General features: G+C 35.3%; 1 protein-coding gene across 5 annotated transcripts in view; it reads right to left on the bottom strand.

Annotated features, from left to right (window-relative positions):
• SLC41A2 (solute carrier family 41 member 2) overlaps nucleotides 1-27,066 on the bottom strand; it is a 75,884-nt gene that overhangs the window by 39,547 nt on the left and 9,271 nt on the right. For all 5 annotated transcript variants that reach the window (XR_013182328.1, XR_013182329.1, XM_054631633.2 and 2 more), the window contains exons 4-10: nucleotides 23,178-23,249; nucleotides 22,239-22,383; nucleotides 20,221-20,367; nucleotides 15,697-15,844; nucleotides 15,283-15,362; nucleotides 5,242-5,373; nucleotides 4,226-4,374 (exon numbers count right to left, since the gene is read on the bottom strand). Coding sequence is in view for 3 of the 5 variants with exons in the window: in XM_054631633.2 (XP_054487608.1) it covers nucleotides 4,226-4,374; nucleotides 5,242-5,373; nucleotides 15,283-15,362; nucleotides 15,697-15,844; nucleotides 20,221-20,367; nucleotides 22,239-22,383; nucleotides 23,178-23,249 (873 nt within the window). In the remaining 2 variants the exon portion in view is untranslated. The remainder of the gene's footprint in view (nucleotides 1-4,225; nucleotides 4,375-5,241; nucleotides 5,374-15,282; nucleotides 15,363-15,696; nucleotides 15,845-20,220; nucleotides 20,368-22,238; nucleotides 22,384-23,177; nucleotides 23,250-27,066) is intronic.

Here is a 27,066-nt window from a genome sequence, read left to right on the forward strand (position 1 = left end):
CTGTGTGGTCAGATTTGGTCAGTAGGTGTGAAAATTCCTGACATAGCATTTTACTGGCTCCGTGAGAACACACAGAATAGAGGCTGCCTTTGAGCGCCCCGAGCCGTGCACCAAGACTAACAGCTTGGCAATTCCAGTGCTGCTCTCCTTCTGCTGCAGCCTGACAAGACAGGGGATGAAACTCTGCTTGATGCACGGCCTCATACAGAAAAAAAATACTTGTGCCTTTGTGAGAAATAAGAGGAGGACTGTTTCCCAGTTAATAGAACCTTCATTGGTCAAACGCCATATTATAACTGTATGCAGTGTGCTGGTGAATGTTTGTGGCTTGCTCTTGTAAGATTTTTCAAGGAAAGAACTTTCTTCTTAAACACTCACCAAATCCAAAGGCACTGTAAAATATTATACTAGCTTTGATTAGGCACATTGGCTTGTCCTGATACTGTACAGTGCATTGTGTGAAGCACCCTGCATACTTACAGGGTGTACAATCCCCACAGTGCTTTTTATTGCATTTTCCTCTGGTGCTGCCATTCATAAACACAGAAAAGTCTCTTCACTACAGAGCTAAACCTTTTAGACTTCAGCCTCAAAGTTTTACCTGAATGCAGATTAATATAAATAATTGTGCAGTTTTTCCCCCTTTATAGAAAAATAATTGTGAAATCCCAGCCCCTCTCAAGATAAAGTGAGTACAGCCTTGGATGTGAAGACAATCAATTTATAAATTTAATTGAAGAACATTTCAAGAATGTATATTTATTTAAAGAATAGAAACAGCTGTATTATTAACGATAGGAAAATGAAAATGAAATTAAATATTTTCTGTTTTTTCTTAAGCCTGGAAACACAGAACAGTTTCATTCACAGAGAATCAAAAAGAATGCAAATCATAGCTCTGACTACTCATATTACTTAAAATATCTTAATGTAATGATTTTTAGAAAAATACTACTTATTCAGGGAAACTGCACTTCGTTTTATTACACAGCATATTTTCAACCAATAAAAAGTGAATTATATTATTGATAATACATCATGGCATGTTAATTATTTAGTTCCCATAAATAGCTTATTTAAATGAAATGCTGTGGAGAAAATATCTAAGAATACCTCAGAACAGGTAGGGAGATGAGATGAAAGAAGCTGGTAGGCCTGGGTGGTGAAAAAACAATCGAACAATGGAAGTGTCAGATTTGGATGAAAATTAAACTATCTGACTGGAACTTCAGTGATACTGCGTAGAGCTTTCAATGCCAATAAATTCCATTTTTATCACTTTGGGATGGATAGTGTAGTTTACAGGCAATTTGAAAGTCTTGTTGAAATGTAAAATAGAATTCATATATATGTTACAGTTTTATTATAGAGATAATGTGGGATAGCATAAACTGATAGAGACAGAGAGAAATATAAAAGGAATAATCAATATCTTTGCATTAACATTTTCTTGATTTTTTTTCCATTTACTCCAACATTCCATTTAGAGTTCTACATTTGCCATTTCTCTAACCCTTTCCTCTCCATTTTAAATAAACAGAGCTGGACTGTTAGAAATAATAAACAGAATCAAAGTCAATTAACAATCTATTGCAGTCCACTGTGAAATATGTCATTAAATAATTTAACACCTTACAATAGTCACTTGAATTTTAAAGACAGAAAATTAATTTAATTGCTGTTGTTATTTTTTAATTTAGCATTATTTTTTAACATAGTGAGGAAAAACCGACATAGGTGGTATATTGCCATAATCATTTTCAGCAACCCTGTCTGGCCGCCAGCTCAATACAAGTAAGGAATGGCAAAGGTCAAAGCAGTGATATCAACACTGCATTCTGCTAAATTATCATCTACCACCTCAAACACAAAATATCCAGCCTGCAAGCAGGATTTTAATTTTTGACATCAATTTTCATGTGTCTTCCATGCAAAGTGAAAATAAATCAAAGTCCAATATATTATAAAAAAGGCCCAGAATGCAGATCTCTCACTGCTCAAAAGACTGTTAATGCATTTAGTTTGTTGTTAATTGAAATAATAACACTTAGCTGTGAGGCTTTTCAGTTTTACGGTGGAACTGGTAAAGCTCTCACTGAGAGGGCAAAAATATAAAAGAATTCCAGAAAAATAAGATCAGTAGCTGTTAGGTTATGCCAAAATAAATGGCAGATTGAAAACTGTTTTTTGCTGTTTGCAGGTGCATAGATGTTGTCACTGAAAAAGGGAAGAGGAATGAGTACAAATATTTAAGTGCTTTCCTTGAGAGAGGAGAAACTTAAAAGCATGAAAATGCAGTATGGAAGTACTTCAGACCAACAGGTAAGTAACACGTGATGAAGATTTAAGGGTTAAAGCAAGCATCATCTCTCAGAAAACTAAATCTGCTCTAATTAGAGGTATGCAACACTAAATAATCACTACTAGAGAAATGCCAGAATAATCCAAATGGGGAAAGGAATCTATTAAATATTTCTGGGTCTTTAAAACCAAAGGGTTTCAAATTGTAAATATGTCAAGACCTATGAGAAGTTATAGTTTGCAATACTGGTACTCAGATTCCAAGCAAATACATCTCAAATTACCTTTTATGACTAAAGACAGAAGATAGAGAGGAAAAAAATAATCCTTAAAAGGGAGCAGGGAAAAAGAAGAAAAAAGCTCTATGTCTGCTTTATTGGTGAAAAATCAAGAAAATCAGGTGTGGTCTGATGTACTGCAACAGAGATCCATGACTAAAATCTGAATACTCCAATCAGATCCTGAATTAATGAAAATTCAACTTTACACCTGTATACATGCTGCTGCTGGGTTTAAATTACTATGTCATTTGAGAGTTCTGCCATAATGCCTCAGGTTTTCAGGTGAAAACCTGAGATTTCTGCATTTGTCAAGTCTTCCTGATGAAGAAATTGTCCCTAAGCATGCTGTGATTGCAGTTCTGTGAGCAGGTGAACTGGATTTATGAACTCAGGTTGAGTCCCACAGGAAATCTTGGAAGTTTAATACTGACAGGAATCACTCTGCGATCTCCCATTACCAGGGGCTATTGCCCCAACCCAGACAGAACAGATAAAGGAATAGCATCATTTCCTCAGGAAAACACATGATAAAGCAAGTGATAAGGCTGGAAACTAGGAATATTTTCTAAGAAGGAAATGAAAACTAATTTATGTCTTTTAGTATGACACTCTCACTTGCAAAGGTTGAAACATTACCAGTCATGCTCTACCAGAAAGGTATAAAATTCCCATATAAAATTGTAACAGGTTTTGAAACCTGTCCTTATTGAGATAGCAGTGTGAAAAAAATGGGACAATTCAGAACATTAAAAATTCTAATTTGATTAAGTATTGACCTGTTGATAATGTCGTTGTTTGTATTCTAAAACTTAATTGGTCACATTTTTTTAAGCAGCATATATATTTAAATTATGGCTATTGCAATTACACTTCTACTGTGTAACAGAAACAGTCACTTTTTGGTTTTAAGGTGTAATGAAACATTATAGTTAATTCAGGCAAGTTATACCTAAAAATTAGGTGTGACTTAAATAAAATATTTATTAGTGATTTCTCAAAATGAAATCATTTCACTTTAAGACACTGCTATTTCAAAAGGCATCTTTCAAAAACTGCCCTTGCTGGGTATGAACAGACCATTATGTAAAACAGCCAAATAAGGTAACGAAGTTTGACAATTAATGCAATTACAATTTCTTGTACAGTGTTTGCTGTCATATTAATTTAAACTAATAAATATTAAGAACACACCAAGGAAGCTGTAATATTTTCATCTACTGGACTATGTTAACTAAAATAGTAACGTGAACCACTTTAGGAGATTTTTTTTATTAGTTTTCCTCGACTTTCATTATTCATAAATGCTACCTTTCCTTCTTTCCATTTCCCTTACCTTCTTTCCATTTCCCCTCTAGTTGATTAAAATGATGGGGGTTTAGATGCAATGGTTCCAAAAGCAGGTGAAAAATACATGACAAGGAGATAATGCAGTCAAGTGTGTTCTGCAAAGCACTCACAACAACAGTACACCTGTGTAAGCTGTATATTTGTGCAGATAATCAGCTAATCCAGAGCTGTGCTGAAAGTCTCTATTAAACCACACCTTCTTGTACCCTTCATGAGATTTCAGATACCAGAAAAAAATTTATTTTCTTCAAGAACTTGATTTTATACAAGCATTTGCCAGTTGTACTTATTCTTACCTGTAGCAGGGCTGCAAACAAATAGACTGCTATAAAGATGGGGGTTAAGGAAGTATGTCCGCTTTTCATTAAGTGGATAGTGTACAAGAAAATCAAGTGTCCAGGAATCACCAAGAGAAGTAGAACTTGGGCTGATTTATTATTTACTCCTACATTAAAAAAAAAAAAATAAAAGAAAAATACAACATTTGGTTAAGCTCTTCAATTCCTATATTAGATTTTTATTCATTTCAGTATCAAAACTCCCATTTTTGGAATTCCACAGCATTGGCTACTGTGAAACAGGAGGCATTATTTTCTACTAAAAGATTCCTTGAGGAATTCCACTGTCGTCCAGAAAAGGTAAGCAGAGCCCCTCTGGAAAAGGGTGCAAACTGCCTTCATTCTGTGCTCCTGTAATACCATCTACATTTTTGGACTTCCTGAAGTCTTACTAGTAAAGAGGATCTTTTGGACTCCATATTCAAGACATCCTCAAAAATACTTTATATTTCTAAAAAGTAATCCCACATTTACCATTTTCACATCTGTTTCAATTCATTTAATAAATATGGAAGTGTAATACATGGTGGTGACACATCACATTGCACAACAGTTACTACATCATTAGGAAAGTGGGAAATACAGGGGAGGAATAACCTGTGAAGAAATAACCTAGAGAGAAAATGGCAAACTGGAAATGAAAAGCAGGGATTTGGCTTAGTAATTATGTCTGATACAAGTTTGGCCCTAACAGGAAATTGGTTTGAAGTTCTGAAGGCAGACAGAAGTTGGGAGCAGGTAGAGAAGCTAAGGAAAGTTGAAGGCCGAAACCTTTCTGAGTGCTAATCCAACCCTCAGGGAGTTTTTTGTGATTCTCACAGGCAAAAACAGCTGCAGGTAAATGAAACTGCCAAGCCTCACTCAGCCTTTGAAATGCACACAGCAAGTTCAGTTCATTGCCATTTCTCACTAGTGATACAGTTTGGCACACAGGGGTAAAGAGATGTGAGACAGGATTTTTTAATCAGACATACCTGTACCACAGTATGTTCTACATGGGTAATAGCAACCCTTGGCCTCCTCTGGCAGCTCTCCAGGAATGCTGTGTAAATGGAGGTAGGTAGAAATTCTGCTAGCTTGAATAGCTACTAGATTGCCACCAATACCTGAAATGCAAAGGGAAACCAATGAAAAATGTTCAACTATTTTTTTCCTCTAGCGGGCAATATTTTTGCACATTTACCAACTTCCTCTATGTTTATCACAGTACCTTGCAAACAAAAGCCAAAATGAAAAATATCTTTAGAATGTATATTAGTTGTAGACAGGCTGCAAGTCATTAAAATCAGTCCAAAAAATGTGGGCAACAGTTTAATGTATCACTGGGTATTTGGCGATCAGTTTTGAAACATGGCAAGTGCAAAAAGTCCAAAAGGTTCAATCCTACACTTTCTCATAGGTGAAACTCTTTTTTATCACTGCCTCTTCTTTGGAAACTCCTCTTGGATCACCAGATTCTGACATAGTTGTGCCACTGCTGGATTACCTCCCAGAAGAGTATTTCTGGCCAGGGTAAGTAATGAAAGCTCACTACCACAAACATAAATGCAGGTTTCACACACACAACCACAGGGCCAGAGAAGGTTTCAAGAGTTAATATATTTATTCCCCTCTGAGACAAAGCATGAGTAACTATAGCCTTCTGCCACTTATAACTCAGGCTGAAAGAGCAAGATGAGTGTCTGAACAGCTGATTGTTAAAAGAATGGTAGTGGTAGAGATTCTAGTTTCTTTCTGAAAAGGGGCAACAAGTACAAGTTGTACTGGCAGAGTATTCACCTCAATATAAAAAAGAAATATGTTAGGATGAGAAAAATTCAGTGGAACAACCACCCCAGGGACATGGTGGAGTCCACTTCAAGTTTTCTAGATGTGACTGAAGCAGGTGCTAGAAAATCTCATCCAGGCTGCCTTTCTCACATAAGGTTGAGCCAGATGATATTTCAAGGTTCCTTCTACTCTAGGCTGTTTCACGTTCTATGAATTTTTACTTCAACGAACACAAAACTAAAACAACTTGTTATATCCACACTGCAGAGTGCAGTAACATGAAACCCTCCTATTATTATACTCTGTTGCTGTCTACTTGCATATCAAGCACATGCTTTTTCTTTCCCTGATTTGGATGCTTTACATAGCAATGGGTTGGTCTGAGAAGAGGCAGAAGTAATGCAGATCTTGTCCCCACATCAGAAGGAGAAAGGCTTTGTTTATTGTAGTTGAATTAATTTGTTTATCTGATGCTTAGGGCTTTGTCTGGTTGCAGAACAAGTATTTATGGTGACCAGAAGGCACTGTTTCCCAAATTCTTTTGGTGATTACGGAGTGGTTAGCACAGAGATCTAATACTGAGATCTGAAAGATGTCCTGCCTCACTGCTAGTTAAAGATAGTAAATGGCTGAAGCTAACAAGAAAGGCCTTTTAAGCAAAAATGTCAGATACAAATCAGGAAATGCATGTTCCCAGTCAGGAGAAACAGGGATAAAAGATGAACTACCAAAAGGCTGAGTGAGAGTTTGCAAAGAAAATTAAAATAGTAGTAGATCTTTCTTCAGATGAACTACAAGAAAAGTACCAAAGAAAGGAATTTACCTAAACAAGGATAGGTTTAAAATTATTAAAACCAATCTAAATAGGACTCAAAATCTGTCCTTCCATTGAGAATAATAAATTAGATATTTTTGACTAGGAAGAATAAGATACAGAAAGAGAGGCAGAAGTAAAATTAAGGATCAATGTACTACATTTGGAAGGGGATCAGATAATTTCAATGACTGAATTATGAAAAAGCTGCTATGTAAAACCTCTTCTTAATAGAGCTACAAAGTGGGGATAGTGCCATATGACTGGAAAATATGAAAGTTTCTGCTAGAAGTGAGGCCATAAAGGCAATCTGGGTAATTACAATCAGGCTAACAACTGCAATAATTGATTTATGCACAACAATATTAAGAGAAAAAAATAAGTAAAATATTCTGTCACTATCTGCTACTGTTATAGCACTACAAAAAGAAATAAAAGACAGAAGTACATAGGGCTGGTTTCAGTTTTTTAGCAATGCACCTACAAACCACTTTGCCACAACTCTGTAGATTTTAAATATTTTCTAGGATGTATGTAGTCTTCTTTTGTGACTGGTAATTATTTGCTTCAACAAATTCAGACATGGAAATATAACAGGTGATCTGGACTTTTTTTCCCTAGTCAACAATACAGGAAACTGAATGAGATAAAAGAATTAAGGAAGATAGAAATAAATTCACTTGAAATGGTGATTAAAAAATCTGTCTGGACAACAGACATTGACAAGTCTATGAAAGAAGGTGTAAGATTGGTTGTCAATCCTTTGATGGAAAGCTATTAATGACAAACCTTTTCACCTTTATAACCATCATTTAGAGAAAGTATTCCCCAAGCCCTATTGCTCATTTAGATAGCAAGAAATTACTGACACGTATCAAAAATGATGCTAAAACAAACTGACCAGCCATGGAATAGAGGTAAAGGAGGGGATAGCTGCTCTGCAAAGGAAGCTGACAAGCTAACCAGAACAGCCAGTGCGAAGTGTGATTTCAAGAGGTGTAACAAACTACAGCTGAGTTGAACACTCTATTTTAGCTAAATGAAAATGAAATATTTGTATGTTTAGCAAAATTATTTTAAATTATATCACTAATATTAGTGATATAATTTGAACTCACAGAAGATAGTCAGGCATAGTGAAGTGTAAATGCTTCTAGAATCCATACATCCTACTCAGTCTCAGCCAGCCTGTATGGTGGTCATGTATGGTGGTCACAGCAGCAGTGAAACTGTATTTTAGTTCTGCCTATTCACTATCAATTCCTAAAAAACTGTTTTTGAACTTTTGGGCCAATTTCAACCACATCTGACACAAGGACAGACATGGTAACTACTTCCAGGCATATTTAAACAATCTACCAAAAGCAAAACAGCGACTAGACAAATAAAAGAAAAGATCCAAAGCCATGTCCTCAGTGAGACAAAGACAGTAATATGAGTTATACAGTTCATGGCATAAGCGTAAGTAGGCCAGCTGGCAAGTTAGCACTCAGCTTGGAGAGAGGCATGATGCCTCTTGCTCAGCCAGCAGCTCATTGAGGCAGAAGACAAATGGCAATGCTGTGGAAAGCAGAGAGAAAATGGAGATGATGTTGAGAGCAGTAGGTATAGTAGGAACATGAGACAATAGGGAGTACCACAGGTTGAAAAGACTGTCTAAAAACCGTAGGATACAAATGAGGATAGAGTCAGGTCTCACTATTCTGCTGGTCACCCAATGACTCGTATAAGGCTGAATTAATCACTTCATATGTACAGAGATATTCAGTTTGTTTGGTAACAGCAGCTACTGTGCATGTGCAATAACCATCTCAGCTACACCAGATTAATCAGATCCCTGCAAGAAACAGAAAACAGATAAAACTGCATAGGTCGGCAAGGTGTTGATATGCAAAACTGATAACTTCTCAGCATCTTCTGAATGCATAAAATGGTCACATGCTCAGTAGCTGCTCATATTATTAAAAGCTCTGTGGATGTATATGAGGACTGTTTACATGAACATTTGATTAATCCAGAAATTTTTCTCCTGGAAAACACTACTGCTATTTATCGTAGCAAATACTAAATTTGTGAAGACTTACTTCTTTCGTTTCCTTTCATTTTTGCAAGAACTACAACATAGGGGGAAACAATTTATTTTAAGAGTAAAATCCAGCAATTATTACTTCATTCCTCTCAGAAGAGCAAATGTGTTTTACTTCAATACGAGAGTGCTGCTTTGTCAATAAGCAAAGACATGTCTGCTAAAGTGCAAAGGATGTCACACTGACTTCAAACTTTAAAGGAAATTTAAAACCTTACCATTTTATCAAGGCAGTTAAGGGCTAAGCAAGAATATTTCTTGTAAAAATTGTTATTACAGGTCTTTTGTCTAACAAGCACAGGAAACCATATTGAAAGTAGAGCCAAAACCATACCATGTATTTCCAAACAGGCCTATGGGCACAATTCTATGAATCATCATCTGGTAAAAAGAAATTTTTCTAACAACAGAACTAATCATGCTATTCAGAAAACCACATTAAAGCACTTTACATCAATGACTCTTAATCCTTCAAAGCAAATCTGTGTCTCATAACTCAGTGCGGGTAAAAAACCGAGAAGTCAAGGGAAGCTGGATATTGCTGATCTCAGTCTGAGATGATCCCTTCCTCTGGGTAATGCACTGGGCTGGTTTTTCCCTCTGATTTTACACTGAACTTTTTGATAAATAGAGTAAGGTTTTTCAGGGAATACTGGAAGAAGTAGTTGATAAACCAGAGGGTTGTGCTGCCATTCAGAGGGAACTAGATAGGATGGAGAGCTGGGTCAAGAGAAACCTCCTGAAATTCAACAAAAGGAAGTGCAAAGTCCTCCATCTGAGTAGGAATAACCCCATGCATCATGTTATTATTAACCAGTAAAAAATTGTGATTTAAGTACTTGTTTAGTACAAGGGGACAACTGTACAACAGGCAACATAAAATGGTCAGAGCAGTATTCAACTACCTATATATATGAACCCTGTCAGTTCCCATTTCATTCTTCTTTTTTGTTCATTCCTTAGATACATATAATTGAAGAATTATTCCTGTAGGAAACTGCCTCAAATTAAAGTATTGAGAGCACCAGATAAAGTGAACATACTCAGCTTTAATGACCACTGCTATGACAGTTCATGAAAATATAAATAGTTGCATGATGAGGCAAAAAAAAATGGTGTAAGAACAGGCAAAGCAAACCTGAGATTAAAGACTTTTAGAAATCCAGTTTTATGGACAGGGATTAATCAGCCACAGAATAATGTGTTGTTCCCAAGCAGATATAATACAGGTTGTGCAATGGGCCTAAAATCAATTAATATTTACATAAGGGGAGAATTAGGCCAACATAATTCCCAAATTGATCTTTCTTGTAAATCTATCTAAGAGAGAGAAGGCTAGAAGATTCTCACTTTTGCATACTCCTGAGCACAATCCACAGTTCAAAATAGTCAGTTTTGCCAAACAGGTTTTTTTGAAGTTCAACATTTGCATCACAAAAATGAAATTAAAAGGCTGAAAAAGAATCTCAGTTGCAATGGTGACCGAAAACTAAATTTTGCAATAATCATCTTATCTTTCAGAAAATGCAAGATGAATTTTTGACCCGACCTTTCTACCATTAACTTTTAAAAATCCTGTTTTATGCAAGTGAAATACTTAGATTAGAAACCTAACTAGCTACCTCTTTATATGGGCTTTTTTTCATTCATCTTCCATTTTATTTTGAAGCATGTCTTTTAGTACTTTCAAATGTTTGGGGGAAAGCAGATGGAAAATATTAGCTTTACCTAGATGGACATTTTTTTAGGAGAAAGCTTTATTATATATGCAACTATTACATTCCAAGTTTGATTTGACTCATAAATAATTTCTTTCATATGACTAATAAAAAAATGTCAAGAAATGAAAATGCTCTGGATATAACTGTGTTGTGAAAACAACACAGTGATTACTGAAATCTTCTAAAAAATTTACAATTACAAGTAAGAGTTAAAAGAAAGATCACACACTGAAAGTATATGCAGATTTACATGCACAAGTTAGCAACTAAAAAATAGTAAATCAATCACCCAATAATGCATCAGAAGAAAATAATAAAAATCAAAACCCTCCTCCTTATTCATGCCAAAATAAAGACTGAATTATACAGTTCTCATACAGTAGAGGTGCCTTCTGAGACTAACACATTCTTTCCAACTCAGGATGCTGAAAAATTAATTTGCTACCCAGCCAAATTGCTCTACTCCCATCCAGGTACACTAATGTTTTCCCTTGTGATTTACAGAGGCAATTTCAGATGCACAACTCTCTGAGACAATGGTTATATTCTAATCAAAACATCACTCAGTTGTGGGAAAAATCGAAGTACAATTATACTAAAAGAAATATAAATAAATAGCTATTAAAAGCTGGGGGTTTTTTGAGGAGGAAGAATGTTTTCTTGGTTTTTTTTTTTCCATATTCTCCAAAACAATTTACAGTAAAAGCTCTCTGAAAAACCTGAAAGTCTGTCATTCGATTTACCTTACTAATAGATAAAAAAGGGATGTTTGGGGGAATGTACTGTATAAGCTTAATTTTCATCTCCCAGACAACTGGCATTCACTAAGTCTTGTATTAAATTTTCCCATATGTGTTTCTCATATTCCTCAATAGCTATGTATTCCCCCCAGATAGCAAATAATTTTAAAGGATGAACAGCCAAAGAGTAAAAAATATTAGAACAGGTTTGTGTTACCTTTAAAGAGTACTGCTTCAAACCACTTGCAAAGGAAAGTTTTTTGATACGAAGCATTTCCAAATTTCAGGTGTTTTAAGAATTAATTTGCAGAACTGTCATTCTTTAAGGTGCATAAAAATGGGGTAAAGTCTACTGACATGTTGGTTATTACCCAGTAACTTCTGAAATGCAAATACTTAGAAGATATCTCACAATATTTTGTATAAATACACAAAAATGGAGAGGAAAGTGGCTTTATCTGGTAACTGCACCTTAGCTCATTTCTGTTGCATATTCAGAAGCATGTAATATTATCTTTTTTTTCTGCACAAAAGGAACTCAGTTACTTGCAAATTGCAAATCCTGAGCCAAATTCAACATGCTGTGATGCCATAAGAGGATTTGCAAATTTTAATTCATGAAAAAACACAACTCAAAATCAACTCTAGAATGAAACATAGCCACACTTGGGCTTAGATTTCATTCAGAACTTCAGTACATAAAAGAGACATTTAAATCTCAAATAGTCTGCAAGTTGCCTGAAATAACAAAATCATTTGTTTATTTTCAAAAAGCAGAGATGCAATTTAACCCATCCAACCAGAGAATTAAACACGTGTTTAACAGTGAGAAAATAGAAAATACAGTTGTGAAATATGTCTGGCCACTGGCTGTAAAGCTGACTATAAATGCCTTTCTGCTTAAAAACTATTTTAATATTTTGGGCAAGTATTTGTAGTTATTGTTAATAGGGCTGGGAAACTTTGAGGTTGCTCAAGTTCCAGACCAGAGTATCTTTACAATATTGAATAACTTCAATATTCTAAAATACTTATGGCTCCACAGTGTAAGACATTATTAAAGTCGCTTGTCTCACATCTAAGAATAAGCAAACTATTTAGGCAGGACTTGAATGAAACCTACTTAATGGTGCACAGGAAACCTAACTAACACCTGAGTGTTTTGCAGTCAATATTGTTCAGGTGTTCAAGATACATCAAATGGCCCTGAAAAAACAGTGACAGCTTGAAATTCTGGACAAATTTACAATGTCCTCAAATTTTGGCTGGACAAATTCCCAATAGAAAAGAATATTTCTTTCAGGTTTCCCTGATGTTTTTTCCCCCAGGTTTTCTGTGCCATAGGAGCAACAAACTTTAAGGTAAAATAAAATAGAAGGGGGAAACCCTCAATTTCTTTCGCTACTTAGGCTTACAATGAGAATTTCAAGGTCAAGAAAGGTAGAGAAAACTTTCTGCAACACTAATATTTTAAAAGCCATCTGTTAAGTGACCTAACACACCTTTCATGTCAGTAAATGAGTGTCAACAGATGTGCTTTTTTAACTGAAGAACTGCCTTACCCCCAGTTTACTACACTGTACTGACCTGCAATATCAAAAGGTGTCAGTAGAATTATGAAACCCAGGAGAGGCTAATCTAACAGCAACCCAAAAAATTACCTACCTATAGTTTCCTTTTCCAGGAGGTGTACCATAAACCCCTGCATCCTCTACACAGAACATATCTTCTCTGTATTTTCCAGTAGAAATGCCTCTACCTTTAGAATTCTGAGTCAAGCATGCCTCTTGCTATGCCAGCCTCCTGGACAGACTCTTTCCTTCCCTGTCTGCTCAAGCAGTCTCAGTTTCCCCTCTCTTACTCCTGCCTAACTCTTCAAAGACGTTTTGACCTGTCAGCTAAACCTCCAGGGCTCTAGGTTTTGGCTAGTTCTTTTCCCATAAAGACAGTTCAAAAGCATGTATATATACTGGTTATATACATTTATATAGATACTATTAATACTGGTTTGGGTAGACCTGCCTAAAAAGAAAAAAGAACAATCCTCTTCTCTTAGGAAGCAAATCCAGGGGGTTAACCAAAAAAGGACTACTATAAGAAAAGTTACAGGTGTAAAGCAGAAAAAAATCTGGAGATCAACACATCTCCCTTGCCTTTTAGGTATCTGGAAATCAAAATGGAAACACGCAAAAGTTAGATGCAAGTATTTCCAATTTTGAATTAATAGAAAGGCAAGGAACAGATACGGAAACCTAATGGCTGCAGCGTAAAATTTCATTTACAGTTAGCAAGGAACTCAAGTTGCAACATGGAAATGTTTCACATTAAAAGTGAGAAGAAAGGAAATAGAGGGCCTTAGTGAGAAAGAAGAGCAAGCAACATGCTCTGCTGATGACTTAAATAGTCCATTTCTTTTGTCTATTGCCTCCATAAAAATGGTGATACCTGATCACAAGTAAATAAATACTAGAGCCTGGGAGTTATGCTAGATTTACTGCATCTAGAGAGCTAAATGAACAATCCATGAAGAAATAGTGATCATTTTTGCAAACTGATTATTTTGGAGGTTAGAGAATACCTGAGGGCTGTAGTGGAGAAAACAGAAAATATATCATTAAAGTGGGTCAAAAAGGATGATGCAGAGAATCTGTATATCAGTGAATTTATATTCCTGCATAAGAATTAGAGTGAATTATTAAAAAGACAATTTATAAGCATCCAGAAGACACGAAAGCTGTAAAACAAGGGCTAACATGAATTTGCCAATAACATGCTTCTGCCAAAGCCTCTAACTGAACAGCTTGTTTAATGTTTGTAGCAATGGATCTACTAACTCTCAACCACAGTAAAGCTTATAAAATGTTTAGGTACTGTCCAGTGTTACATTTCCATTAACAACGTCTGGAAAATTAATTATATCAAGGCAATGTGGTTCAAAACTAAAATACAGCGACCATATTAACATCTTATTATCAAGGTGGAAAATAAGTGGTCATAATTAATTTCATTTATAGCTTAGGAAACAGAATAGAACATATTCATTCATATGAAACTTGCAAGGGCAAAGTTAAGTGGGTAACTAGAGAAATGGTTTTAATAACAATACATAAAAGTCCAAATTAGTGTAAGAAATGAAATGGAAAAATACAAAAAGGAGAAAGAACAGCTAGACAGCAATACAGTGGGAACAGAGCTGGTGATTATAGTTGTTGCAAACCAAATAGGTATCAACCCTGTGGTACTGTACTAAGAAAGAAATTTTCAAACTGCACCAGCCTAACAAGATATCAACTATTTCTTCTGAAATTTGGCTTGTTCTTATCCTTAGGAGGTAGAACACTTCACAATGAAATTTCCACAAATTCATTCTTTACACATCTGAAAAGTGCATACCAATCACCAGAAACAGCACACATTTACCTTGAGAAATGTATTTACTTGCCTGTAACTATGCTTCTTAGTTCTTACATCTATATACATTACAGGTGTATAGTAAATTAATGTTTGAAAATTTGTCTTGGATGTTCAGACAAAAACCCCTTTGAAATAAAAAAATATCTACATTTTCCCAGACATAACTGCTTCAATATAATATTTGATAATTTAATATTTGAATATACTCTTTCAATAGTTTCACTTTCAGTTTCTTAATGCATACTTGAGGTTTCTACTTCTCACATTCTCTATTATGCTTCATTGGTTGTAGTGAAAACAGGAAGCACTTTTCAGGTGTTCAAATAAACAGCTGTTGACATCAAAATCAAAACTTGAAATTAATATTCCAGATATTAATTAGCACAAGAGAAATTTACTGTAATAGACAATTTTCAAAACAAGGTATATCAATTGATACATAGTAGCAATTAATCCTGTCAGAGTCTTACCATTAATTACTGGGGTATAAACAACAATTCCAACCAAGTTAGGATCAGATACTGTTGTGTCCAGAATAAGGCCACCAATACTGAAAAGAAAGTACAGTATTTAAAATAAGGCAAGCAAGATCATTAAATATAAGATCATTACCTCATTCTGAGCTACAGACTAACATCACAATAGCTATTCACTTATTAAAACTGGCTCTTGTATAACAAATACCACAGAGTATTAGCCAATTCCTCTACTTTTAAGATTCATAACTTTCATTGGATTAAATAATCTCTTAGATCAGTGCAAAAATTCCAAAGTCTAAATTCTAGAGGGTCTTAATTGTGTCTCCCAAGCACAATCAAGTAAGATACACAGAGATACAGGAGGACTATCAAGATGCTTCCATGCAGCAAGACAAAGAGACCTACCTGCTTATAATCATGGCAGTTATAACAGGCTCCCATCCTGAGTGGAGGACAGTTCTGGTAGCTGGGTGTTTGGCAGCTATAACAATCCCCATTGGAGTCAGAGCCAAAAAAAAGGCACCAACCAAAGGAGATACATAGTAATATGTCTCTAAAATAATAATAAAGAAAAAAAACCTTCTTTTACTCTCCAAATATTCCTACATGTTTTTCTTAATTTAGAAATTATTTATATCTAAAATAAATTATGATCTATGCCATACAATTGAGAAATTTTAATAGTCTTCATTACCATTACACCTGAAGTTTCAACTACTGCACTAAGCAACATGGTTAATATCTGCCATCTGTGATCATTGTCTCTCATCTTCTCAAGGACAGAACCATCAGTACAAAGAATGAATTTTGAAAAGGATTTTTGTATAATGCTTTATGATAAAAAATACAGGAAGGATGTAGAATACAAAACATTACTTTGTAACTGAAGAAAAATGTTTGAAAGAAACTGAATATAATGAAAATGTATTTTGTTTATATCCAAATTCTTAGCATTTGTACACTCCCTTTTTCCCAAAGCAGGTGAAATGGTAATCTTTCCAGAAATAGCACATCTAAAAAGATTCAAGCACAATGTGCAAAATTGAGACATTTAAATCAGTAGCTCAGTTGTTTCATAGCCAGTCTGAGTCTGAGAATTAACAGGCAATTCTGCTGCCTGCCCCTACCCATGACAATTCCATCCTAATTCATAGGAATACAACTGCAAACACTGGTAAGTACCACCATAAAGCTGAGACTGTAAAGTAAACAGCTGCTTCCACAGAAAGAACACTACTTTTTTCTGATTACTTGGTTTTATAATCCCATCCTCACAGAAGCTACTACAGTGATCCAAAACTTCCTAGTTCAACAGTGAGGTAAATAATGGAAAATTTATCCTAATGGCAAATATATATGTATAAACTGTGCAAATATTCCATTTTTAAATATTTGTTTTATGAGAAGTGTGGTCATGTATCTAATGCTAAAACACATTTTGATAAAACCTTCAAAATTTAGACAAGTCTTACAGCAAAATATATTTTCAATTAACAGGTTGAAATAATTAATATAGATCACACAAACACTACCAAAGAGGAGTAGTTGGTATGTAAAAAATATCCTCACCCATGTGTTATGGCTTATTACAATCGCTGCAAATCCAAGCAATTACTACTTTGATATTACCTTAGTAGATCTCCTGAAAGAATTGCTATAGAAGTTTTAGAAATTACTACCCTTCTGCATTGAGAAACAACCTCTGCAGCAGAGCCAGAGGTTGTAAGGTAACTTACATAACATAGTAAGTTATGTTTCCCTGGGCAAACTAAAAGTAGAAAGCTTTTAGAGTGAGAACAAGACAAAGACCAAGAGAGAAGTAATTTTTTCCTGTCCTTATCTAATTATTCTACAGTGTATTATCTCCATCTTCCTTTGTGGGGCCTTTTTTTCGTCCTTTCACCTCTTTTTGTGACCTAAGAGAATACTCAGCTCCAGTCTAATTCTTGGGAACAGTGAGGGACTTTTTTTTTTAAATCTATGGCAGACTACTGGTAGAACATCTTACTACAAAAATCTAAAAATATTAACCTTGAGATGCATCTTTAAAGAAAAGAATAGACATCTTCCTCTTCATATTTAATTCACAGAAGAAACAAATGTATTTTACAATAGCAGAAGAATGGGAAGAGAAAATAAATTCATTCTCTTTTAGAGCTCATTTTACTCCATTTGTCTTAGATTTATAGCAGGCAGCTTAAATGGGAAAAGACATCTTGCTCAAATAATGCAGCCTCTGTTAGAAATCAGAGGTAAACTGGAAATGTACTGCTTCAAAACAACTGCTAAGAACCTGAAAACAATAATGTGAATCACACAGTTTGTCTTCTCAACCGGATCAAATATATACGAGAGCTAAATGCATATTCTGTGAGAAAAATGGAAAGCTTTAAAGAAGTTTCCAAATCATTACTGACAAATAACAGGCAACACAGACCTCCACGTTTAATTTACTGAGTGTTCCTATTCCAGAGCACTTCTTGTGCTCTGTTGGAGGGAATGTGGCAGGTTCCAGCAACAGTCCTGGGGAGCCCTCTAGTGCTTTTCCCCAGCTATTTGACAAGGATTCACAGCTCTTTTCCGGGAGTTGTTAAGAGCTGTTAACTTTTCACTATTTGAATCCCCGTGTTTGATAACTTTGTCACTATTTTTGAAGAACTTAGATGAACCTTTAAAAAATTATATATATGATGGTGGCCAAACAGGGTGTTTCATTTGGCCCTGGCCTGGGTAAAAAGGCTTTCCCCTGTCTATTCAGGGTATGCCATAAAGTACTGTATCAACCCAAAGGCTGTACGCCTCTGTTACAGACAAACATAAAGCTTGTACACAAATCATTTCCATCCTTCCAGTCTTGTTGTCTGAAAACAACTCATACCTTGCAGAGAGCAGCCAGAAAGTTATTTTGTTTCAGACCATTTCATTAGTTAGGCTAATAAATCACAGGGGAAAATGGTTAATTCTGAACACAGTCCAGAAGTGAATCCCACCAGTTTCATTGCTACTCTATAAACTGAAGATTTCTTTTCAACATTCCCATTGTGCTTCTTATTTTAGCATTGAGAAAGCATGAAACAATAGAAAGAACATAAGAATATCTGTGCTGGATGAGGCACAGTTCTCATCTAGTCTAGTATCCTTTGTCAGACTATGGTCTACAGTTCAATTATGGGGAGAAGAAAATAAAAATGACAGGTTTAGAGTGATGGTTCTTTCAGCATGCTCTGCCAGCTTTTGCTGTGGTTTGCATCAGGGATTCCATCTCTCAAGTCTCTACATCTGTCTCGTTAATACTTCTCAAAGGATTTCTTTCTGACTGGTTTATCCAAAGCTTTCTAAAATCACTCTGGTCTTCTTAATAGATCACAACAGTAAATTTCACATCCCACTCATGTATTGTGTAAAAAAATTTCTTTAACTTTTTTAACCTGTTGCCTAATCATTCTCTGAATGTCTCTTGCCTGCCCTTCACAACTTGATCTACTTCCCCTGAGCAGAGGGTGCCCCATACTTTTATTCCTTGCTACTGTTTCATAGTTCAAACACATTCATCTTTCCAACACCTCTTTCCAAGGGCTTCATGGCATGTCCTTTCTTTAGAAAGACTTTCTTGTTTCCAAAACCAAAGAATACAAAGACATTGAAAAAAATATGAAGAGCAGAATGAGCAACTAGATAATTACATACTTCACCAAAAGAGAAGTATTTCCAGAAGACATTATAGGTAGAAAATTGGGAGTAACTCTTGGAAGCATACTGATTCTTACCCCTACACATGTAGGATCTGCTTTCCAGCTGCAGTGGGAGAGCAAAATGTGAGTGGTCATGACAGCTATTAAAGCAGCAAAGGATCAGTTCAAACTGTACCCACTTCTTTTTTTATTCCTCTGAGATACATTAGAACACCTGTATCTAGAAAGGTAAATTTCTGGAAATGTGTCAAAGAAGTCCAAGTTTCTTTATCCATCTCTTTTGGGGGGTCTGAGTGTTTTTTTGTTTAGCTTGATGGATTAACAGGAATAGCACGTTATTGGACTTTTTCTCATCAGAAGAAAAGAAAGAAGAGATGCTAAAAAATATCTTCATCAATTTTCATTGTGAATTTACAAACTTCCTTAAAAGAAGCATTTAAAAGAAATATTTGAGAAATGCAGTTATTAGAATATAATAGGAAGGATTTAAATATAGTTATGAAACAAAAAATACTATTTAAATTTTAACAAAAATACAGAAAATATTTTAAAATGCTTCTTTTGCACACTGATACATTTAAGTTGACATCATGACAACACTTTGTAAACATGAAAAACCAAACACTGAAAAAAACCCTGCAAGTCACACTATGGTAGCTTGAGTCTTATTAGATACTTTTTCTGGCTGATGTTGTAATACAGAAAATTGTTGTAAATATGAAAAATTTTGGACAATGAGCTGTAAAGACTATATGTGATGATATCAGCATCTCTGGTAAGTTATGGACAACACAATTTTTTATCTGTGGTATATTATAGTATAATTGCCTACAATAAACTTTTAATAGTTTCTATGGAATGAGTTAGTTGCAGCAATTATTTCATTTTTAATAAGGCTCTTAACATTCTTTTCCCACTGTGAGAAAATGTTTTCACATTATTTGTTTCTTCATTATTATGGTTTGTATTTCACACGTAGGTTGCCTGTGATATTGTCAAAGTCTTTCAAATATTTCTAGATTGTGCTGAAGTTCAGGTTAGTGACTTCTATGATTCATTAAAATAAAGGGAAAAAAAATCATGGTACTCTAGGATTTACCATTTAATGGTATAAATGTCAACAAAAAAGTAAGTCAGACTAAAAGGTTTGCTGAAGTTCTCCCTCCCAGCCTTTTCCCCACCCTCCTAAACCAAAAAAGGTTCCTAGGGAGTCATACACATTTAAAAGCACACTTACCAAGGCAAGTGTACAGACCCTGACTTATCCATGCTAATATGGCAAGGGTGATGAGATCGCCAAAACTCGCTGCAATAGGAGTGGCAACATTGTCAGGATTAATACCAGTCTTCTTGGATCCAACAATAACTCCAACCATTATTACTCCTAAATTCAACAAAGAAGACAGTACAGTAACTGCATCCACTGTTGCAATTCCCCAGAAAATCCCAAGACTATGACAATTTCAAACTTAATAAATAAGAAGTCAGTGCTTTTTTTCCTAGGATTATTGGTCTTCCTACCTGATTGATGACTGCGTTTTTAAGTTTTAACCATTTTAAAAAATGAACATATACATTTTAGAAAAACACAAAAAACCCCAAGAACAATCTGTACAATAAACTACTTTGCTTATTAGAATAATAAGCTACTTTGCTTTACTAGAATTAGCACTATTGTCAGGCAGCTATTTCCTGAAAAAAAAAAAAATGAAGTGTATCCTTTTCCAATCCTGGTAACTTCACCTGACTGAAACTTTAATCAACCTAGGCTGAAAACAACATAAGATTAAATACTTTGAAATACTTTGACATCTGATATTGCACAAGACTATCATGGAGTTAGCATCAAACACCAAGAAGCTACATAATAAATTAAACCAAGACAACATATAAAAAATATTACTTGTTACACACATGAAAAAATTCGAGGTGTTAATTTGTATTTTTTCCTATAAATACCAACACTAACTTTTGAAGAGTAATCTCCTTACAAAATGTAAGTGGCTACAAAAAAATAAAATTCGCACTGTTACAGTCTTTGGCACAACCTGAGTAACTTCCCTCTCATCAGATATTATATATAAGAACTTCAATTGTACATGCTATCCTTTATGTTATATTATAATGGTATGCTACATTAGGAGTTCACTTTCAAAGAAACTAAAGAGTTTAAGGAGTTTAAGAATTTATAAGGAATTGTAGCCTAAGGAATTATAGACACCAGGAAATTCTCTAAAGAACTGGCATAATCCTGTAGGGTAAAAATATATTTCAAAAGCACCTATTTCATATGTAGGAGGATAAAGCTTAGAAAGTAATTTCCTGTACTGACACATCACCAGGACAAAAAACAAAGTTTCTCTTCATGTCCAAATCATCCATGAGAAGTGTAAAACATGCACTCATGTTCCACAGTTTTCTTGCTGCCCTTAATTCTGCACATGATCAAACTCAGTGGCTTTCTAGTCTCTAAAAAACATGTGTACTCTTAATTCCATGCAAAACTTTAACTATTTTGTAATTTTCACATAAGTAAGCATAGCAAAGCAGCAAAACAAGGAAGTTACCCATTTTACTTGACTTACTATTCTTAAGACTACTGACCATGTATTTTCATTAAGAACATGTCACAAGTAGAGGTACTTTCCTCCTCCCCTTCCTGTCCATTAAGTACAACGTTTTATGGTTAAATGTTTCCTGACAATTAGGAAGAGAATTGAATTCATCATGCCATATTGCTCCAGACAGACACTGGCACTGTTTGTAGAGCTGGACTTGAACTTGGTCCAAACCTTTCAAGCCAAATTGTTCACTCAGCCACAAAGCAGAGCACAAACTAACACACAAGCAGCATGGGCAACCTGGAACTCTGAATTCAGTTAAGCTAACATCCAGGATCACTTGAGTGTAATTATAAACAAGTTTTATCTGCTTAGTAGTAAGAATATATTTTGTACATAAATGAAGGCGGGGGAGAAGTTGTACATCATAGTAGGTAAAGTCTCAAGACCACACTTTTTTGTTTAGATATGCTCAGGAGGTCATGAAAATCAAAAGCTTTTCAAAGACTATGAGAGGAGAGGAATGCAACATGCCCACCTATATGGAAATTGCAAACGGACATCTTATCCTCAGCTGCTTTTTCAGGTGTAATGTACCTTACCGGATTGAAATTCTAAAGGAATAGCAACATAAGACACATTCTGCATCCACAGAAAAATAAATACCACAAAGTAGTACATGTACCCCCTTTACCTTGCAAAAGAGAAGCTATGAAGGCAGTTGCTACACTGCTAGAACACAAAAGGACTGAATGATCAAAGCGGTATTTGCCCTCTGGAATCCAGCCCAATATTACTGCTGCCACTGCTGCTAGAAAACCAACTACTGTTGCCTGAACCTGGAAAAGAAAGTGAATTAATAAAATAATTGACAGACTTAGGAGGAATCATTTTCTGCTAGCCTTTCCTCCCATCTACATTAACATGCCAGGTATAACAGGAGCATGTTCATCTATTTTGTAGAGAGGATGACAAACTTGGATGATGAAGAATAAAAGTCTTAGGCCAGCAGAAAAGGCTATACCAGCATTTTACAGACTCCAGAATAGCAAAAGTAAAATCAGGAAGAGGAGCTCAGAAATTACAAGAAGCCAATGCATAAAGAAGCTTCTAAACCACTTAAAGTAGGGAAGTCACAACATAAATATTTCACCTGTGTTTTAGGAATGTTACATTATAACTTATGAATCAGAAATAGTTCTCAAGAAACAGCTGCTTTGGAGAGCATGTGCTCCTTTCCTCAAATGACCCAGTTATCTAAAATATTGTTTATTATCCAAAAGCTCTATCCCACACTTCCTTTAAACATCAAATCCAATGCAAATATGGTACTAGAAACATTTGAAAGGTCAAATTTAAAGGGCTTTGCCAAATCTGAAATTTTTCTCTAATCACCCTCAGATTCTTTCTCAGGAAAAATTATAAAGGAAATACCCTTGGTACAGTCCTAAGCAATACTTTAGTTCTTTTTCTAATAAATAAAAGCTCATATTGTTTTAGAGAAGAGCCAGTGTAGTAGACCTACTCTCCCATTAACATTGTTCATCTCCATACTTAGCAGTGTTTGTGATTTAACTTTTTCAATAACATCACTCTCTTACAAGAATTAATCCAATAAACCCATTATATTTACCTGTTTTAAGGCCAAATTGCCAATTATGAGGTTCCATTTCTCAATGGGAGAATCCATTTTTCCAATATTTACCTATCAAAATCAGAAGAGAAATTCAGACATTTGCAGTTAAAATGGTATTATTTGAAAATACCCAAGAATAATTCACCTAATAAAATAAGACACTTTGATTAAAAACAAGATATGTCTTTAAAAAGTCAAACATTGCTTTTGATTTTACATCATACTTACATTATCCTTCCAAAAGCAGCTAAATTTGATGGAGTTTTACATAGTAACTTATTTACCATTAGCTTGCTCTGCAAGATATAAGAGCCACCTTAAATTCCTGGAGAACCACCAGTGATTGGGTCAGTGGCTGGAAGATCCCTTTACACTAAGCTTGTTCCTATGGTGCTTAAATTCTGAAAATAAAAAATGCTAGAATCTAATACTGTTTAGCATTCTAACTTTTCATTTATAGAGTACAGCTAGAGATTTCTGATGCTAAAAATGATGTAAGTCCAGTATTAAGGTAGTAGCTGAAAGATAGCAAATAAATTATTCCAAGCAATTTAAAAGTACATACACCCCCTTATATAATGTATTTCCTACTTTTGCTTTTTTTTTTGAGGTACACGACAAGATCTGATAAACAATACAAACCTCTGCAGTATGACTGTGTTTAAAATAACTTCATTTTTGAGATAACAGAACATTTTTTATGTGTTGAGCATAAATTTTAGTGGTTTTTCCTATACAATACTAATTTATCAGGTAACATACTTCTCAAAAATAAAAAAACTTCATTCATATATTTTTCATCTTTTGGTAATTCCTTTTCAGTAGATTCCAATTCAATTTCTTTTCCATTTTGTGTAGTAGCAACTTGAAAGGAACAAAGTATTAAAAGAAATGCTAATTTAAAACCATAAATATAATGAGGCACTTTATCTCAATCAAACTATAAATATTTTGTAATGTTCAAATTACAGTGAAAGCTCTGCAAATACATCCAGTAAGTTTAGATAGTACAGCCATTGTTTCAGGAACTGCTGATAAGAATCTCCATTACATCCTTCTTAAATATATATATGCCAAATGAACAAAATGGCAAGCTGTGGAGAGTTTCACTCCTTCTCTCCTTTGAAAAAGTTTTAGAAAAGTATCCCAAAAATCCCTGGTAAAAAAAGTAGTCTTGCAAAATGCTTAATCCTAAAGGTGAGCTCCTGCCAAATGCCACAGCTCTTCTTTCTCCTACTGTCATCTACATATTCACATTTTTTTTCTTGAATCAGCTCCATGAGTGAGTTCATGGCACCAAAAATTTGCTGATTTGATGGAAAACATTTTTATTCAGGGAGTGAAAAGGGGTAAAATATAAAATGATATCCTATAAAATGATCTGGTCCATCACATCCACTCATGTAACCTTGCTCTCAGGGTTTGGAAGGGAGAAAGTGCAAGACTACTCCTTGCAGCTGCAAATTTCTACAACCTGAGATCAAGTTTAGTGTGATACTATGAAATAGATGGATCTAAACAAAAGGTTTGTAAAGTCATACTGCTAATGCTTAACAATGAGAACACACGGTCTGAACAAGAGTCTGCACAAATTTCCAGGAATGAATGAATAAGAGGTGTTTTGGTGTTGGTGGTGTGTCATTTCTTTGAGGTTTTTTTTGTTATTGTTGCTCTTTAAAAATGAAAAGAGAATAGAGAGAAGAGACAGCAGTGTGAATTGAGACAATGACAATGACCCAAAGAACAGAACAATGCTGAAGAACTGAAGGACACACAACCCAATATAAATATTGGGCTTGAATGGGCAGTTGACCTAAGTGCACCTCCCACAGTTATGCCAGCACAGTAATGGACAGAGGGAGAAGGGCTTACAGAGACAGAACTCCAGAAGGACCTTCTTGCTCTTTTCTCTCTGTATTCTACATATGAAGTAACTTCTGGTGAGATAAAAATAATGTTTTAAAAACAGTAGGCCGTAAGATTGCCAGGGTATGGAATGCTGACACTAACTAACACCAAGGGAAGTACATCTGTCCTGAGACAGATGAAAAACACAGTCTTGAGACAGATTTAGTGAAATAACTGATTCTAAAGTGTATGGGAAATTGTGAGTGATCAGTAAGACCCAGCTAAAAGAGAAATTTGGGTAACAAGATGAAGGAAAGTGACCAGACAATGCTTGAAACTGATGTACTATGGATAAGATACTTGCTAAGAAGACACTACTTTTTGGCTGACCACATAATTAACAATGAAGTAAATACAATTAGTTTACAGCCCCAGGAGCACAGACATGTCTGCAAATTCAGAAGCAATAATAAGCTAAGTGAGTGAGCAGGACATGAATTAACTCCAATGCTGAAGTCATGTCAGAAATTTCATCCTCAAAAGGTAAAGCTGGTCACAGGGGCACAATCTAGCTTTTACTTAAAGACAGGTGTCTGCTGGGGAGCCAGAAAGGGCAAATGTAGGCCAGAGAGGGGAAGATTATTCAGACAAGTGGGTTCCAAATAACTGTTTAGATATACTCTGAATTAATGTTCTCCTGTTCTCCTAGGATGAGATGACAGGACCAAAGGCTGAGTGGCTAAAGAGAGTAGGGGTCAATTAAATCAATGGGAAGAATGCAAAAGTCAGAATGACCTCTTTCTGAGAGAACTGGCATGTAAATTGCAGGTCTAGCAGCAAGGCATCACCTGTAACAGGTTTCCACAGCTTTGGCTTGGGGTTTTATTTATTTGTTTGGGTTTTTTAGGCTTTTTTTTAACATAAGAACTTAAATATAATCTTGTTAGCATACCCTTGATAATGAATGATGTATACTGTTCTTATCTTGTACAGGATTGTTCTCTTAGTTTATCCACTGGACATGCAGCCTGTGTTGTGGAAACTCCAGTACTCTTCATCTGTGTGTCAGAGGGGGATCAGCTCCTGTCTTGGTAACAGCTGTGGATAATAAGGACCTAGGTCAGGAGTCACAGTGCAGAGAAAGAGTCTGTGTGACCCTTTTCCAAACATCCCCTGAGAGTTGTGATGCTCACAAATGTGATGGCACTGGTGAGGATGGGGAATTCAGTCACTGATTGAGCCAGAGAAGTTCTGGATTTGTGATCTGGCAGAGGTCATAAGCTCAACTGAGACAAAGAATCAAAGATCATATTAACCTAAGCCGAAGTGGTGAAGTGTATTCTGACCTTCTTTATTTTAAGCCTTCAGTAAGGCCCTGGTAGATCTTGGACTTGGTGTATTTTTCACTATGCAATACAAGCATTTTTAATCCTCAGGTCACAAACTGTACCAGTCAGAAACCAATTTAGCAACATGTCAACAAAAACCAAAAGGTAAAGTAATAGACAAAAGCATTCATGCCTGACAATAAAGGTAGTAAGCTTTAAACACAAAATACTGTTGAGAAACAGTAAGAATTCTCAGAAAAGTAAGAACAATAAAATCAAACAGAAAACAAGATTGAATGACTAAGGATGATGTTGATAAAGATGCAATAGAAATGTCAATCCTTATGTATGAAAGTAATCAATTTCTGTAATGGGCATGAACAAGCAACCCCTCACAGGACTGCCAAGGCTGTGCATTCAGGCAACAACTCAATAGAATGTGGGAATGGCATTTATTAATGACAGAACACTGGGAGACCTTGTCAATACAAAGCATTTGTAACACAATAGAAAAACTGAATGTCCTTGAGGGTTACAGCAGCAAAAACTGCTGATGATATTCAAAAGTAGAAATGCAAGCTCATGCACTTATGGACTAATAGTATTTCTGACAGAAGATAGGAGTGACATCTGGAAATGAACAAAAGCATAAATAATAGGGCACAGCCATTGATCACAAAGTGACTGAGAGGTTTAAACCTGACCCTTCT

Source organism: Agelaius phoeniceus, chromosome 5, assembly GCF_051311805.1.
Source record: "Agelaius phoeniceus isolate bAgePho1 chromosome 5, bAgePho1.hap1, whole genome shotgun sequence".
NCBI lineage: Eukaryota > Metazoa > Chordata > Aves > Passeriformes > Icteridae > Agelaius > Agelaius phoeniceus.